This window comes from Drosophila yakuba, chromosome 2R, assembly GCF_016746365.2.
Source record: "Drosophila yakuba strain Tai18E2 chromosome 2R, Prin_Dyak_Tai18E2_2.1, whole genome shotgun sequence".
NCBI classification, from domain to species: domain Eukaryota; kingdom Metazoa; phylum Arthropoda; class Insecta; order Diptera; family Drosophilidae; genus Drosophila; species Drosophila yakuba.
In genome coordinates this window covers 13178213-13196343 of record NC_052528.2, presented here as the reverse complement: position 1 = coordinate 13196343, position 18131 = coordinate 13178213, and the positions used below count along the sequence as shown (strand labels likewise).

General features: G+C 43.8%; 2 protein-coding genes across 5 annotated transcripts; one reads left to right on the top strand and one right to left on the bottom strand.

The window, feature by feature from the left end:
* Position 1: 1 nt before the first annotated feature.
* On the bottom strand, positions 2–2069 carry LOC6530441. 3 transcript variants are annotated; one of them, XM_039372870.2, is made up of 3 exons: positions 1823–1947; positions 1020–1388; positions 2–839 (listed from the first exon to the last, which is right to left on the bottom strand). In XM_039372870.2, exons 2-3 carry the CDS (start codon positions 1258–1260, stop codon positions 232–234), a joined length of 849 nt encoding a protein of 282 aa, XP_039228804.1. In that variant the 5' UTR covers positions 1261–1388; positions 1823–1947; the 3' UTR covers positions 2–231. The 3 variants fall into 3 exon arrangements, with proteins under 3 accessions (XP_039228804.1, XP_015052671.1, XP_002091357.1); XM_015197185.2 differs by lacking the exon at positions 1823–1947 and adding an exon at positions 1594–1723; XM_002091321.4 differs by lacking the exon at positions 1020–1388 and having other exon boundaries at positions 1823–2069.
* Positions 2070–4780: 2711 nt separating this feature from the next.
* On the top strand, positions 4781–18096 carry LOC6530439 (sprouty-related, EVH1 domain-containing protein 1). Of its 2 annotated transcripts, none has more exons than XM_039372869.2 (6): positions 4781–4938; positions 5881–6244; positions 15274–15451; positions 15513–15681; positions 16489–16578; positions 16634–18096. In XM_039372869.2, the coding sequence occupies exons 2-6, from the start codon at positions 6225–6227 to the stop codon at positions 17389–17391; spliced, it is 1215 nt and encodes a 404-aa protein (XP_039228803.1). In that variant the 5' UTR covers positions 4781–4938; positions 5881–6224; the 3' UTR covers positions 17392–18096. The 2 variants fall into 2 exon arrangements, with proteins under 2 accessions (XP_039228803.1, XP_002091355.3); XM_002091319.4 differs by having other exon boundaries at positions 16423–16578.
* The last annotated feature ends 35 nt before the right edge of the window (positions 18097–18131 follow it).

Genomic DNA, 18131 nt, shown 5'->3' with positions numbered 1-18131 from the left:
GTTTTTCTTATTTCGTAATGCTTTATTTCGTTTTGAGTTTTAGGTAAAAGTTAAATGGGAAATATAATTGAATAATCAAAGTATTTGCACTTAATAGAAGAGCATAAATTAAATGAATACATAACATATGTATAATTATTAACCTAGTTTACAACACGCAGAGATGCCCTGTTGTTTTTGTTTCGTTCCTCGTCTTCTTATTCCCCTGGGTAAATGTATGTAATGGAGCGCCTACTCATCCTTGGCGGGCAGCGAGTCCTCACTCTCCTTGAACAGTATCTCCTGGATCTTTGACCGCACGTACATCTTCCGACTGAGCGAAAGGTGGCGCATCACGGGCACCAAGCTTAGAGCAAAATAGTAGTCGTCGTCCTTGGTGTGCTCCTCGTGATTCTGTTGAATGATGTAGCTGAGCTGTTCGCTGACGGTGGTCAGCCGGTCGATGGACGTCTCCAAGTTGTTCTTCAGCTGCTTGGCCGAGTTGTTGCTGGAGGACGTGGAGGCCACCACAGTGGCTTGTACCCCCGAGCCCACAGCGCTTGGCCTGCTGCTTCCACCGGCTGATGAAGTCGAATGCGTAAGCACGGTCACTTGCTTCTCGGGCTGGTCAAGCCCCTCGTCCTCCATCACGTGTATGGGGCTGTAGCACAGTGGATCCTCACTGTATATGATGTCCTTGATGTCCTCGCTGATCTCATCGTTCTGCTCGTACTCCTCCCACTTTTGCGGCAAAGCACCCGCCTCGCCCAGATAACTGGCGACGTTGGAATCGATCTTCGGCTTGGCCACACGCAGCGGCTCCCTCAGCGTCTTAGCCTTGGTAATCCGCACGGTTTTGTCTGCAAATGCAATGCAAAGGATGGGAGCGATGGTCAATACGATACATATTGGTACAGCTGCCGGATAATAACAAAAATATCACAACCCAGAGATGGGCGCCCGCGATAGTTTCCCGCCGACCCCAGGGGTCGATAGCCCGCCATAAGAGCTTTGTGGGCAGTTGGACTCGCTGGGATTACCTTTCTTGATGATCGGGATCATGCGGGCCTGTGGACGCTGCTGCACCGGACTGACCAGGACCTCGTCCCTGTGCTTGTGTCGCAGATGCGTCCACAAATTGGTCGTATTGTTGCCCTTCAAATTGCTTGCCATGCCACCACGCGATATATTGTTGCCGCAGTAACGGCATATCGCAAAGTTTTCGCACTCCTCGTTAATATCGTAGTGCTGCCACACATTGCTTACGCGACCCTTGGGCATTTTGAATGCTTTTCTTTAGGTATTTATTACGTCAAAAGTGATTTTTCTCCACTAAATTATTTTTTGCGATATTAGCGTTGCTGTCGCCAGTGTTGTCAAGTGCTCTCTGTTGCAGTGTTGTAAAACGCCTGCAAGTAGGAGTGAAAACAAAGGCAACGCAAAAGAAAAGGTGAAAAACCAAAATAAAAGAATGTTTTCATATTTTTTAACAGCGCAAAATAGTTACCAAATAATACAAATTTGAATCGAATTTTTTATTAGCATTTTTGATCATGTACTATAGGTTTTCTGATTTTTTAGAAGCAAAACCACTCATTGGGGAAAATTCTGTACCTATCTTGCACTACTTGGATAGTTTTTTATTCCGGGGGTTTACTGCTTTGGTATAACTATATTTTCTACTTTTCCCGCGCCCAAATGGAGGAGCCTGTACCGATGACCCGTGGATTTATCGCGATGGCATCGGGCACTGATCCGTGCTCGGTTTCTACGGCACGGAGCACGCGTGGCAGTGGATTTCGATTGCGAAGGGCGTGCGTGAGATTTCGGATCCCGAACTTACCGTTACTGCTGCTGCTGGAGTGGAGACATCGGTGACGGAGCAGGGATCCGGTTCCGGTTTTTCCGCTGTAGGATAACAGATCGCCGCAGGTTTTGCAGCAGGCGTACGGCTCTATGTGGTCGTCGCACTGGACGAGATTGAAAAACCTCCAGACGCAGCTCTTTGTATTCCGAGGCTCTACGAGCTTGCAGCGCTTGTCCCCGGATTTTAGTAGGCTACGCAGTTCCGATTTCTTTTCAACGTGCATCGTGGCGGATCAGTAGTTCGGTTTGCTGCTAATTCGGCTTGCCAAAAAGGAAAACAAACCCAAATTATAAAATCTACACAAATACAAACTCACGAAAATTCAGTCACGCACAAAACAGTGCTGGCAAACGCGCACACGCACGGTGCGAAAAGTTCAAGGTGGCATGAACTTGTCACTGATTTTACTAAAAAAGAAACCTTATTTATTAGAAGTTTTTGAGTTTTATAAAGTCTTTTGAATTTAATTGGTTTCTTACACTTTTATTTTACACATTCTTTTAGCTAAATGCCTAAAATTGCTTTTTGACCAGCGTTTCCGATTACCTATGGTAAACAGTCTATCGATAAACTCAATTGAGCTGACCATTGTAAATAAATCTTTCGAATCTCATAAAATGGGTAAAGTTTCGATAGCTTCCTACAGCCAGGACTATATCAAGGCCCAGCTGCACTCCGGAGTTCTGCAATTCAGTAAGAAGCGCAGTCGCGGCAAAGTCTGGAATGTGTTCTCCAGGATCGAGGACCAAGCCGGAAACGCCATACCGACGATTGTGATGTGTCGGATGTGCAACAGCTTGGTGACATACCATGGATGCACTTCCCACATGGAGCGGCACAAGTGCTACAGGACCAAAGCCCTAAGTCCAAAAACAGACGACCCGTTGGCCAGTGGCTGCGAGGATGAAGAGGATTCCCATCGGAATTCAGACGGCTCCAGTGTGGACAAGGCCACCGATAAGGTAACCCAGGCTGTGATGGAGTGGTGCGTCGCCAACTGCCGTCCCTACAGCATTGTCAAAGATTCGGGGCTCCAGAAACTAGTCTCCATTCTTTTGGAAGTCGGCTCCGAATACGGACGCAATGTCTGCATCGACGATCTGTTGCCTGAGCCTGGAGTCGTCGCCTTGAGCCTCGAGAGCTTATATGAACAGAAATTTAAGCAGGCACGCTCAGAGATGTCCCGCATCCGCATAAATGGTTATAGCATTGCGATCGCCGAGGAAAAGCACGGCAGTGCCGACAGTTTTTTCCTTTCCAGCACCGCGCACTACGTGCTGGAGGGTCGCAAGTGCACCCAGTTGATGGGCCTCACAAATGTACCTAGAAACAAGTCATCCACAGGTTAGTGTTATAGTCTTCACCAAGCATTTGTCTTTTATAATGTTTATATACTTTGAAAACTTCAGACAACTACGTCCTTAAACTGATAGAGGGAATGCTTCAGGTTTTGTTGTGTGATCTAGTCGACGACGATCCAATTTTCGTGTACGACGAGCGGACAAGCTTTAAAGCAGTATACGAGAATCGAAAGACGATGTTTTGCATCAGTTCCCTGCTCGATAAAGTGGTGGAGAAGGCGTTCAATGACATCTGCGAGCTTAGCAGTTTACTGAGGAAGGCCAAGGAATTAGTTATCCTGGGTGTGCTGCCCACTCCCACGTCGACGGGTCTTGTTAAAATATTTCACACATTAAAGTCCCTGGAGATCAACTGGAGTATTATTGCAAACGAGGACGAAAAGTTGATTGAGGGCTGCCCATTTAGCGGACTGGTGGCCATCAATAATCTTTTGGCACACTTTGAAAAGTCCTGCCAGATGCTGGAAAGCGGAACGCATCCAACGCTGCACCTAGTCATACCCCACATTCACCGCCTGCGAAAATACTGCGGCGGGGAATCCAGCCATGCAATGGAAATGGATCTCAAGAGGTCGTTGATAGACAACATAGACTGGATGGTGATGCCACACGTCACCAAGTATCACATGATGGCCCACTTCCTGTTTCCGCCCACAAATAGACTGCTGCAATTCAGTCAGGAGGAGCGTGATGAGACCGTCGAGTGCTGTCATCAGTTCATGAAGCGCTACTGCTCGTCGCAGCGCCAGGAAAAAGTAGAGCAAATCCTTATTCAAGGCGAGGGCGAGATGGTTAGTACGCGGGACATCGAACCGGACGACGATCTCTTCTCGGACTTTGTCGCCATTGACAGCCAGGAGGATAAGATTGTCAAAGAAATTCAAGGATACCAAGCCATCCAGATGGCCTATAATGATGGGTTCGACGTGCTCGAATGGTGGCACTCCAATCGGAACCAGTTCCCGCTGCTATACAGGACCAGCTGCCAGATCCTGTCGATTCCCGCTAGCACGGCACCATCCACGTTGGTTCTTTCACAGACCAGAGGCCTGGTCAATGATCCTGCCTGCGGTGTTGACGAACTGCACCGAATGATGTTTCTTAAAACAAATATGGGAGAGTGCATAAATTCGTAGCTGTAACTAACATACGAAATAGTTGTAGATTCAAGTCAACGTTCGAATCGAAATTACCCGTCACGATCAAAAACTATTCATAAAGTATGCGTAAAGAGAATGTAGATACAAAATAAATGCTAAATATTGAATTCTTGAATGAAACTATAATATTAAAAATTTCGTCAATATTCTCGTTTTTAAATTCCGCTATAAATTGAAGCCACAGAGTTGCAAATCGATTTGTTCAAATTTTCATTTCGTTATGTTGAAATATACCAAAACTAATTTGACGGGGTCATACATTTTTAAACAACTAAAAGCTCAGGATACTTTAACTTAATCAAATTACTTTAATTTAGTTTTAAGCAATAAAATACTTTAAATGCATTTATTTATGTATGTGCTTTGGTATTTTTAAAGAACTTTGAGAGCTGGCACACAGAGTATATTTATCGGATTCCTCCACGGTCACACTGTCTACTAATTTTTTCGCCGTCGCCGTCGTTTGTTTTTGGAAATGTCAATTGTTGTGAAAATATCTGCTTAATTCTTAAAACGCCCAATCGGAAAAAGCCCAAATTATCGCAAAAAAATTTGCGCACAAGCAGCACAAGTAAATGTCATTAAAGGCAGTGTGAAATTAATACAACAAAATGCTACATTTTGTTGCGTCTACTCTTGCTGTGTGTGTGTGTGTATGTGTGCGCGTTGTTAAATAAATGAATTAAAAGGCAGAGTTACACATTTTAAATGCGAAATAATGAAAAATGAGCTTATCTAGTACTCTCCTTTTTGCTCTCCCTCTCTTTTTTACTGTTACTGAAGACTAGTACTCCGATTTACACACATGCATACATACGTAAGCTAAGTGAAAATGAAAATCCAGAACAATAAGAAGAAAATATAGTTCAAAAACCGCTGCGGCTAGCAATTAAACATATCGGCTGGGAAAATTGGTGAAAAGATATAGCTGTGGTGCAGTATGTATAGGCGTATGTAAATATGAAATATGTATGTAAAGGCAGCAACAGCAAGCAGAGCAGCATATACACACATGGAGAAATCGCCCAAAAAACTTTCTGCGCAAGCTGCAGAGAGCGTGCGAGACAGAGAGGGAGAGACAGAAGGAGAGTGGGAGAGCGAGAGAGATTGATTCGTTGGTGGAAAATGTATGAATGAATTTTCGCTTTTGCAAATTTTATGTTAATAAAAAAGAAGTGGTCGCATCAAATGGTTGTTTCATACAGCTAAATAAATAAGAACAGAGCACGAGCAAATTTACAATTCCGAATAGTCAGTGTTTCAAACGCTTAGAGAATACGGAGTTGAGCCTCTCCTTCTCTCAATTTTCATCTGTTACATCTTTTGTTGCTTGGAAAACTCCGTGTATGTGTACGCGTTTGTGTGTGAGCGCGAAGTTTTCCACTGTGTTTGTCTACACGCCCACATGAAAAGCGCCGTGTTTGTGTATTTGGGGAAAAGTAAAAGTGATTCTCGATTTATTAAACGCGAAACCCGAAATTAATTATTCACCTTCGCCCACCTTCAATTTTAGTGAATGAATAGAACCCCCCAACTCTTTGCAAAGCCCCGCCCCCCAAAATTGTGCCAAAAAGCAAGGAAAGCAGAGATAAGAATAGAAGAAGAGTACTGGAGATCGCCGAGATATTGCAAGTCGGATAACAACAGTAAAAACAACAACGTGGGATTGGCTCGCCTCAGAATTGCAACTATCTACTGGTGTTGTTGTTGTCGCCCGATTACACTTCTTTCGTTGGAAACGTTTGTGCAGCAGCAGCTCTGAATGTCTTTATGCTTTAATCATGGTGTATTTCGCCACCAACAACAACAACACCGACACTACACGCTGCTATATTAGAATCTTTCTGATAACGAACCATGACAGAAGGACATGAAAGGTGAGTTTCGCCCCTACGTTTCCACATTCAAATAAATAGACTCATAGATCTGTAGAAGGATGGAACACCTTCATTCCTGTATCATTTGACTTGAAACCATCATCTGTTTCGATCTACAGTAGTAAAGTAGTTATATCTAGGAATTTAAAAGCTTTAAATCAGAGCTAAGAACAACAAGCTAATTAAAAAACATTAAAATTCTGACACATGCTGTGTTTTTAAGAATAGCCTAACGTCATTTCCCGGATATATGACAAACACTTGATAACAAAAATTGCGAAATTTTGAAATTTCCCATCATAGTCAACGGGCATAATTCTTAAGTAACTGGAGTCTGTTGAAATTTTTTATTGTAGTTAGTCTTTTTGTAAATTTCAGTTCGATATATAAAACGGAAAATAGTTTAAGACAACGCTTTAATGCTTTGAATGACCTTTAGACAATCTTGTGGACTTTCCTTTGCTCTCAATGGCTTGTATTTAATTTTAATTAAGGCAGCTCACGTAGTGACGAAGTGCGCCACTTGCACATCGTTTTGCCTGCACTTATTTCTGGCTCTTTTGCGCATTTCATGTGTTGCAATTATTTGGCGTGCCTCGCTTAATTGCCATCAATTGAAAGCCGATTGTTGGAAGTCAATTTCAATTTCAATTTGCGAAGCGCTTTTTACTTTTCCTCAATGGACAGCCAAAAGCCAGCTAGCCAGCCATACGAATGAATGAAGAAAGCGTGAGTCATTTGTCTGGCCGAATTGAAGTCTCCGCATTGTCTGTCGACACTTTTAATGAATGAAATGGAACGCCCCCATGTGTGGTTTCTTTTTCCATTCGCCTGTGGGCCCAATAATTGCCGTTGTTACGACTCGACTACTCACCTATTATTGTCTCGCGCCACTGGCGCTCTTTAAATTCTATTCCAAAATGATGTCATTTTGTGTTTGTCCGTTTGCTGGTTGCTGTTTGTTTCGTCCGCAGTTCGTTTCGTATATGTCGAATCGCGATCACTTTCGTGTTCTGCATCGCTTTCCACTGCGTCAGCGTAACGTTTTCTGGCCGCGCGTTTAATTCGGGAGCGAGGCATGTCTAACTTCTTCGGCGATCAAAAACTTAATGTGAAGAACAAATGTTGCAATAATGCGTAGAACCCGAGTCTACACGCAATACCAACACACTTTGGAGACTTACTTCACTCCACATACATTAATACCAACACACATACTGGCAATTTTGTCTATTCCTTGCTCGTCCCGTTATTAGCGGGAATATATCTCTCTCCCTCTCGCTCACGCCCGCGACCAGACTACGTTCGGCAGAAACAGTTATTTGCCACGCTGTTGCGAAGTAGAAAATGCGTGTTCTAAGAACATGCAAAACGAAAGAGGCGAACACAAAGTAGCAGAAAACGGTCGTTATATTTGAAATTAAAAGTAAATCTGCGACACGGCCTTCCTGACCTCACACACGTCCTCGTGGGTTAATAATTCATAACGCATTTTCCTTTCTCAATTCATTTACATCATTATTATTTTCTGTTAATTCTTTAAGCAACTTAACACATTTCTTCCAAGTTTCATTTCTTAGTTTTATCATTTAATTTTAAGCCATGAGATCCGGATTACCACCAACTTTTATTCAGAACATACCATATTCATAGTGCTTCTCTGAGAGCGTTTACATTCTTAGTTCATTACATTACTTTCTTCCACTAGCGCACGGTTCATCAAACCGGCCAGTCTATACTCTTATTAGCCTAGAGCACAGCTTACAACTCGACAAACCGGCCAACATACATGGCACACGGTTGACGCAGTCTATAGGCCAGCCAAATAACCAGCACCAACAATCGTTTCCGGGATTCGAACTAATCTGCAATCAAATGGCGAACCACATTAACTCGGGCACCCATCTGAAGAGAAAGTCGTCTCCCGAATCGATCCGAAGGTTTACAAAATCTTAATCAATTTCAAGGTCCCAGCCCTCACTGGCTTGATCCTCATCACAGCCCTCACTGGCTTGATCCTCATCACAGCCCTCACTGGCTTGATTCACAGCGTCTTTTTCTGCGCCTTCATCTTCAAATTCTGTGGTAATCCCCTTCTCAGGCATACTTCGCAAAAATTCGTGAGAATATTTATAAGTTCTATTATTGTTTAATGCTTTGAGCTTATATCTATCTCCTGGTAGTACCTCGGACACCAAAAATGGGCCTCTAAACTTAGGATCTAGTTTGGTCTGGTGCCGCTCTTCATTTTTGAGTAGGACATGGTCACCAACCTTGTGTCTCACAACAGTAGCTTTATTCTTGTCAAATCTTTCTTTATCAATTTTGGCATTTTTTTCCATGTTACGTTTTGCTATTTCTCTAACTTTTTCCACATCGACAGTATTTTCATTATTTATGATAGGTGTTAGACCAAACGGCCTTGCTTCTTTGCCAATGAGTATTTCTAACGGGCTAACTTTGGTCACTCTATTGGGCGTGCTATTAAGAGCCAGTTGAATTTCACATAAAGAATCCTGCCAAGATCCCTGGCCAGTTTCAACCGCAGTTAGCATGGATTTGAGAGTACTCATAACTCGTTCTACTTGGCCATTGGCACGACTAGCACCTGTGGCGATTAAGTGCAACTCTATTTTCTGAGCAGAGCAGAAATCACGAAACCCTGAACTAGCAAAACTACGTCCTTGATCAGCGATCAATCGAGAAGGGACACCAAATAACGATATTAAAGACCTTACTGCCTTAATGCAACTTATAGTATCTAGCTTTATGGTATGGGATAAGAAGACGAATTTGGTAAATGCGTCTATTAGCACAATTATGTATTCCTTCTGATCATTTTTGCCGCTAAGTTTCCCGGTAATATCGACATGAACTGTATGCCATGGGATGTCAATCTTAGGAATGGGATGCAGTTCGGCTTGTATTTTGCCAGACGGGGGCTTTGACAACCTGCAAGTAATGCAATTGTCCACAAATTTGCGAACGTATTTGGACATTTTATCAAACCAATAAAACTCGTACATTTTCTCGAGAGTTTTCTCCCAACCAAGGTGCATGATTGACTCGTGGACATTGTTGACAGCAGACCACCTAAATGGCTTTGGGATTATAGGCAAACAACGAGACTTTCCGTTTCTTTGGATTTTCCTATACAGAGTCCCAGACCGTAGTTCGTAGCTTTTAGCCAAATCTCCGGGCAATTCATCATTACGTAATTTAGACACAATAAGAGCGGTTTCTTCGTCTCTTTGCTGTTCGGCCAACAACCAACCATCAGATATTTCTGTCAGATTGATATGCTTTTCCACTATACCTGCTGAATTCCTAACACTTTCTGGAACTGGATTCCGGGACAGAAAGTCAACATGGGCCATACGCTGTCCAGGTCTATACTCTATATCAAAATCAAAACATTGCATGTACGACCACCACCTATGAACCCTGGGAGTTAACTCTATCTTTGTACGAGAGGCCTTAAGCGAATTGCAGTCGGTGAACACAACAAAATAACGGCCATGCAAGTAATGACGGAAGTGTTTTATGGAGTTGTATACGGCAAGAGTCTCCAGTTCGTATGAATGGTAACGCGATTCTGCTGATGACGTCATCTTGCTAAAATATTCGATAACTCGAGGCTTCTTTTCAATTCGGTGCAACAAAATAGCGCCATAGCCATCGGCACTAGCATCCGTGTGAAGCTCGATATCAAATTGTGGGTCAAATATAGTGAGAACAGGTTCATTAGTTAAAATAGATATTACTTGTTGCCGGATTTGCTCATGCTCCAATTCCCACACAAATGGTTTGCTCTTTGAAGTTAAAGCGTAAAGAGGTTTGAGCAGTTGTGAAAACTTTGGTACAAATTGGCGAAAATACGAGGCGAGTCCGATAAATTGTCTCAACTGAGTGATGGACCGCGGAAGTGGCAGATTAACAAGGGCTTGAATTTTTCTAGGGTTTGGTCGAATCTCACCTTCTCTAACTTCAAAACCCAAATACTCTACACAAGACTTAAGAAACGAGCATTTTTCAATATTAAAAGAAAATCCTGCTTGAGTGAGTGTTTGCAATACTACTCGTAGCCTATCAAGCGCCTCTTCCTTTGTATGTGCAACTATCATTACGTCATCCATGTAGACAATTGCGTATGAGTGGGTAAGATCACCTAAGGCACGATTAATGGCTCTTTGGAACACAGCAGGGGCATTTTTGAGTCCGAATGGCATAGTTAAATATTCGAATTGGCCTTCTGGGGTAACGAACGCCGTCCGCTCAATTGAATTCGGGTGAATTGGGATCTGGTGAAACCCGCTTGCCATGTCTATACAACTGAAAAACCTGGCACCACTCAGCCTAGCGATCTGATCTGAAATAAGCGGCAATGGATATTTCTCCGAGACTGTATTTGCATTAAGCTCCCTATAATCCACACAGAGGCGGTTTGTACCATTTTTCTTTCGAACAAGCAACATAGGGCTCGCAAAGGGGGAATAACTAGGTCTTATAATGTTTGATTCTAACAGCTGTTGAATTAGATGCCGAACTTTTGCCTTTTCGTCTACACTCAACCTATACGGGCGTCTTTGAACCGTCTTATTTTGGTCGATCAAGCGAATTTCTAGCTGTCCTGTAGACACACGGCTTTGTGGAATTCCACTAATAAATGAACCCGAATATTCTTGCAAAATTGATAACAATTGGTCTCTATCAGATCCATGCACGTCGGTGTCAACAGTAGCCAAATCAGGATTGCATTCAGAAACTTCAATGGGTAATATAGATTTTTCGTTAAACATAGTAAGGGCCTTTGATGTAATTGTCACGCCGATTCCCTGGCTCAGAATATCTCGACCAATCAGAGCGTCATACTTGATGTAATCATTTAACACTACATGAAACAATATTTCAAATGAACGTTCACTAATCATAACATTTGCCAGTATCTGTAAAGTGCTACAAACAGTATTACTACCAATACCCTTTAAAATGACTACGCTGCTTATTCTAGTTCCGGATAGTCTCTGCGAGGCGGCTTCTTTGATGAGTGAGCATTCAGCTCCGGAATCGAAGCAGAATTGGAACGACTCACCAGATTGCGATACAGTTCCAACGGGCTCAAGGACAGTACAGATGTTGACTTCTTTTACGATATGGGTTTTGTTAGATGACGAACGCTCCTGACGATCAGGACACACAGTAGAAACGTGTCCATCTTTTCCGCACTTGTAGCAGGTCACAGAAGACCGATCTCTTCCTCCCATGTAACCAGGGCGTTGTTGGCCGGGTTGCTGGGTATAATCTGCCACTGGTTTTGAGCGACACTCCGCCTTTTTGTGGCCGGTTTTTCCGCAATTATGACACTTGATGTGAGAATAGAGCTTAGCTCGTTTTCCTGGCGGCGCTGATGTATTGTTGGAATGCTGGCTCGGTCTAGCATCAAACGAATAAGCTTTAAGTTCTTGTTGTAATTCGTTCCGAGTGTCGATATTGGTGGTAAAAACTAAACGCCTCAAACGCCTGTCAATTCCAGCTGCATGTGCCAGCGCAACGGAGACTGCAATTTGTTCCACACTCAGCGACTTCCACCTGGCCATAAGCGAAGTAACCATTCGGCTTCCGTATAATGACAGGCACTCTCCTTCCGTAGGGCATCCTTGTAGCAGATTCATAACCGCTGCAGCTAATGTCTCTGTTCCCGCAAAATGTTGCAAAAATAATTCTCGGAACTGAGTCCATGTTATGCCAGGGAAGCACGTCTGAGATAGCCAATGGGACGCGCTCCCTTCCAGCGACTTGCTGAGGGTCATCACAAGAGCGCTGCCGTCCAGTTGATTTTCGGAAAATATATAATCCACCGTTGAGCACCAGGATTGAGCGTCTGAGCCTGAGCGTTCGGGATTAAACTTTGGCAATACGACAGCATTTGAGTTTTTTGGGTCTCTTTGTGAGTTTTGCACTTGTTTTAACAGTTCAGAAAAATGGCGACTTTGCGACTCCAAAATTGTCAGTAAATTATTTTCACTATTGGAAGTAGGAGTAGGCGATCCCACTTCTGATGTCGAATCGCGATCACTTTCGTGTTCTGCATCGCTTTCCACTGCGTCAGCGTAACGTTTTCTGGCCGCGCGTTTAATTCGGGAGCGAGGCATGTCTAACTTCTTCGGCGATCAAAAACTTAATGTGAAGAACAAATGTTGCAATAATGCGTAGAACCCGAGTCTACACGCAATACCAACACACTTTGGAGACTTACTTCACTCCACATACATTAATACCAACACACATACTGGCAATTTTGTCTATTCCTTGCTCGTCCCGTTATTAGCGGGAATATATCTCTCTCCCTCTCGCTCACGCCCGCGACCAGACTACGTTCGGCAGAAACAGTTATTTGCCACGCTGTTGCGAAGTAGAAAATGCGTGTTCTAAGAACATGCAAAACGAAAGAGGCGAACACAAAGTAGCAGAAAACGGTCGTTATATTTGAAATTAAAAGTAAATCTGCGACATATATTTCTTTCAGCAAACGCCAGCCTGCGCAACAAGAACAAAAAAGCGAGGCACTCAAGGTTCCAATAGTTTCATTCATGTCTTGCTCTTTATTCCGTCCTCATAATGAATTGATACGCGGGATGCCCCCACTCAAAGTCGCTTAGAGGGTGCCCACAACTATTGCTATGTGGGAAAACTTGCGGAGATATCATTGATATCAGCGGGCTTAGTTGGTCTGAATAAGCTGAGCTCTGAATTTTAAAATAACTTAAAATATATATTTTAAACGCGTTTTTGTTGTAGAATAGAAACCCATTTTGTAATAGTAGTTGCTTACAATTGCTCTCCAGATCTTGAGAAATCGGAGACAAAATCAGAAGGCCGCCATAAAGTAGGGAACTAAATCTTGTAATATATGTGGCGTGTGCTTTTTATTTGCCCTATAGTATGAATTCTAATGGGATTTAATGGAATCTAATGGGATCAAGGTATTAAGACAACACCTAAAATTAAATAAAAATCGTAAAATTTTTTGATTGCCCACTATTATTGTAAAAGTCACCCTGTTTGCTGCGTTTCTTGCTGCAGCGGAAACAAAATTCGATTTCAATTTTGCATGGTAAATTGATTGGCATGTGAGTAATATAACGGTAAGCGGGACATCGTTACCACACGACATTTGTTGGAGTGTATTTGTGTGTGTTAGACAGTGGGACTATGAAAACTATTCGCCTACTTAAAGAGTGGCTCTGGGTGCTGAAACTTATTATTTTTTGTTGTATTGTGGCGTCGCCTCTCCGTCTCTTCGTGTGGGTGTGCACGAACACTGTCATAGACGTACACGCACACGCAGAGCGTTCATTCATCTTTTCCTGCTGCAGCCCCCGTGTGTGTGTGCGTGTGGGCGTTAGAGTGTGCTTTTGTGTGTGTGGGAGTATCAAAAGCATTCACTTGGCAACAATGTTTGGGGCATAGCACATAACTCGAAAGTTTTTTGTACATAACTATAAGGTGTTTTAAAGTCGGGAAATTGGTTAGTTTGGTTGGACTTAGCTTGGACCCAGATCATTTATGGGCGACAACTCCCACACACACACACATTAGGAAGATAACTGGAGCTCTCTTTTCATCTCTCACATCGTCTGTAACGGTATCTTTCCCACGCATGCGCTGTGGCTGGAAGTGTGAGCTTCCAAATATTGATAGACTTTTAGTTTTGGCTTGGGGCAGGCTCCTCTAGCTTTCCACAAATATACAAATGAGTGTGTATGTTTTTTGTTTGGCGGAGTTGGTTTTATATATACATATACATATATTATTTAACTTCATTTCGACTAGACCCTGGACCGCAGACTCTAGAGTAACTGGGTGGCAACTCTAATGGAGTGAACCGTTAGCTTGGCAGCGTCTCTCTTGCTCAATGAAAACCCGTTATGCGCTATTATTATGCTTTGACCCTGGATAGTTCCGTTGGCTTCCTTTCGCATTTCATTCACGCTGGCTCGCAAAATCCTTGAGGGAGCTGACGTAGCTGAATGAAACCCATGGCGGGACCAGTCCTTGACATGTCCTAGCTTCTCGAAAGCCCGGTGACGTCGCGACAAAAATATTCATTCTGTAAAATCCAGCGAAACTAGGACAAGCATGTGTACATATAACACGCACACCGGTGCACTCACATGCACGTAAACCCCTCCCTTTAAGCACGCACACATACGCATACCCATATACACCCCATTGGCCCAGTGGAGTTTGAACTCCCATTTTGGAGCTTTTTTCATTGAGTAACTCCCTTTTATTTGCCCGGGAACTCTGTCCCTATTCAAGCACATTCAATTTATGCGAAACTTGTGCGCAGGTCGTCAACAACTCCATTTTATGCTCCCCATTCATAAGGCGAGGAAAGTCCTTAGCTCTGAAGTTGCGGCTTCATTTTCAAGAATGAAACCGTATATCATTTGGCACCCCCAAGTTTCACAAAATGCTACATACAAATTCCACATTGGTTAAATACTGATACTATTCATTTGGAAAATAAACTAGGATGGTCCTCATTATAGGATTAGATTAGATAAATATACATATTTTTTCGCACACTTCTATTTTTAATGTCCTGGCTTGGTTTTTGTATTTTTAAAGCGAAGGACTTCCAGATATTTATAGTTTTCATTGGCCTTTTACTTTCGCTCCAATTAATCAATTATTGCTGATGGCAGGTGCTACTAGTATCCTTGCTATGGCTTCCTTGACGGTGCCGAAAAATTGAATTAGCCAAATTAGCGACACTTGTGGGTTATCCTCTCGAGGATATAGAGGCAGCTCTGGTACCTCGATGCCTCTCATTCGTTTTAAACCATTAGCGCGTCCAGCATGGCTTCGGTTTCCTATACCAAACTTGGTCCCAAACGCAAGATAAGCAGGTGGGATTGGCACCGATTCTATAGAGTGTAAACTATAATTAAGTAATATAACCTTAGGTGAAAATAGTTTTCCCAACCTACCTAATGCAACCTACACCTTTTGCCATTTTACAGCGACTTCTTAGTAACAGTACGCGCACAGGTAATGACCAGAGACGAGAGCACCGAGGGCTGGCTTCCGCTGGCCGGGGGTGGCCTGGCCAACGTTTCGATCCGGAAGCGGGCTAGGCTATCCCCATTGGCATCGGGTCATGACTACATCATCTACGGGCAGAGGATATCCGATCAGAGCGTGAGTACAAAGCATTCACTAGACTATGATGTATATGTGATAAATGATTTACTTTCGGCAGGTCATCTTGAGCTGTGTGATCAATCGTGATCTGAAGTATTACAAAGTAATGCCCACATTTCATCATTGGCGCGCAGGGAAGCAGCGGAATGGACTCACATTTCAAACGGCCGCCGATGCGCGTGCCTTTGACAAGGGCGTCCTGCGCGCCTACAACGAGCTGATCGATGGTAAACTCCTGCCCGAATCCTCATGGCTGATCCCAACTACCTAACTACCTAATGTACCAACTAGTTGCATGACCGGCTTGCACATCCCGTCTCTTTCTCTCTCTCTGCTTTCTGTCAGCCCGCTTTAGTTGCCTTTTGATTCCTACTGCTTACCTACTCATGCCAAAGCCACTTGCCTTTCATTCTTCCGGTTCTGCCAAGCCTCTGACTTAGTATTGCTTTCGTTTACTAATATATTTAACTTTTTGTATGTCTTATGCTCTACTTTTGCCACAATACCAAACGATAAACGAACCCAAATATCAAAAATCACCACACACAATCACATTGGAATATTGCAAATTGTTTTAAAATTCAACAAATCAAATGTTTGGTTAAATATATAATTTCAATCAAATTGGTAAGTGTTAAATGAGGCCGTACCTCTAATTAGTTTGCGTGTGCTGTTTGCTTTGAAGAGAAACATTGCGCTCGATCACTTCAAAATTCTCAGCACATATATGTGAAATACTATAGTATAGTCTAGTCCACACTTGTAGGTCACCACGTTTCAATGAGTTCTTTTCGATTTCCTTGCTTACACTTAGCTGTATTCTGATTTTACGCTCGTCAAAATATATCACTTCTTTCTAAACATCTTTAAACTGTTCTCTGCTTTGCGGCTTGCTAAAAACTTTGCTGTTTGCTTATATATAATTCCAAATTTCTGATGACTAATACTCAAACATTTACATTATCTAGGACTGGCCAAATCGAATCCAACGATAATATGCCCACCGCTAACCAAATATGATTCGGTTGGCGAAGATGATGTATTCATGACCCTGGACTTACCTGTGGAAAGCGAGAGTTTACAAAAGATCCATTCAAGCCCCGAGGGCAGCGAGAAAAGTCACAGTAAGTGTTGCTAAATAAGGTAAAAAGAAGTGATAATCCATTGCTTACCTTGCAGAGAGCGTCAGCAACAACTCCGACTCGGAGAAGCTGCCTCCGCCGCCCATTCACTACATATCCACGGACAAAACATCGGCCACCACGTCGCCGCCAGACGGACCGCCCGCATCTGCAGCTCCATCGCCGGCGACTGCCGGCCAGATTGCGGCCAGTGAGAACTACTCGTACGTGACGCTGACGGCGGTGCACCACGACTACAACTATCCAGTGGTGGATCAGCCTGTGGGGGCGCAGGTGCTCAATGCGCGAAGGGAGTCGATCAGTGCGCTGAAGAAGCGCAACGCTTTGGAGGCGGCGCAGGCGATGGCGGCGGCGCAGACGGCGGCGGGTGGTGGAATGGCCTGTCGCGATGGGGGATCGGGAAAGCCACTGCACAAGCCAAACGTATCCGACATCCTGAAGAAGGAGACGCGCCTGCGATGCCGCTACTGCCACGAGCTGTACAGCGAGGACTTCAATCGACGGGGCGCCTGCGAATATGCCCCGGATCCCTTTCGCAGCGGCTACGAGTGCATCTCCGGTATGGGCTGTGCGCGTTGCATGATCTACCACTGCATGAGCGACGCCGAGGGCGAGACGGCGCAGCATCCGTGCGACTGCAGCGCCAGCGAGGCCGGCTGCAGCAAGCGCTGGTTGGGCCTGGCGATCCTCTCGTTGTTCGTGCCCTGCCTGTGGTGCTATCCGCCGCTCCGCGCCTGCCACTTGGCCGGCATCCACTGCGGCCTCTGCGGCGGGCAGCACAAGCCGCATGTCTGACATTTGGAGGCCCGCTTGCAAGGACAGCACGATGATGACCCCAGGCCCAGAAGCGAATTCCACCACCACCACTCCGAGCAGAGCATTATGAACAGCGCTAAGCGTTCGTGGGGCGCCAAGCAAAAGCAGTCGCAGCAATCGCAGTCCCAATCGCAGCGTCATTTTTACAACTGGGAGCTGTCGCACAGCTTGGGTGCTCCCCAGCACCAGACTCCTCCGTATTTAATGCAATCAACAGGCAGGAAGGCACCTCAGAACGACTACGGACGCTTGCTGTTCTAGGCTTTATCCATGACAGCCTGAGGACCCGTTTTGGCAAACTGATTACCAAGAAGTACTGATTATTTTCACCAGATCTAAGAAATCTTAAAGATTTTTGAAAGAAGACAAGGAAATGTTTTTCCGATAGATAGCAAGGAAACGATGTTTTCATACTGTTGAGATGAAATCGCGTAGATCAAAAAGCACAGCTTTTTAAAATCAGGTGAAAGAAGAAAGTGTAAAAGCCAATTCAGCTTGGAAATCAGTTTGCCGAAATGGGTCTCTGGTTCGATTTTAGTATCATTTCGGTATACTCCATTTGAATTGCCATAATTAATTGTATATACAAAAGAGCAGGAAGGATTATGTATCTAATTTTAATATACTTTTAAAATTGTGACTTATGTTTAGTGCTCTCGCTTAATTATAGTTTTGTAAAAACGGGCTATTTGTTTTTATTCGTAACTGAAACACTTTTT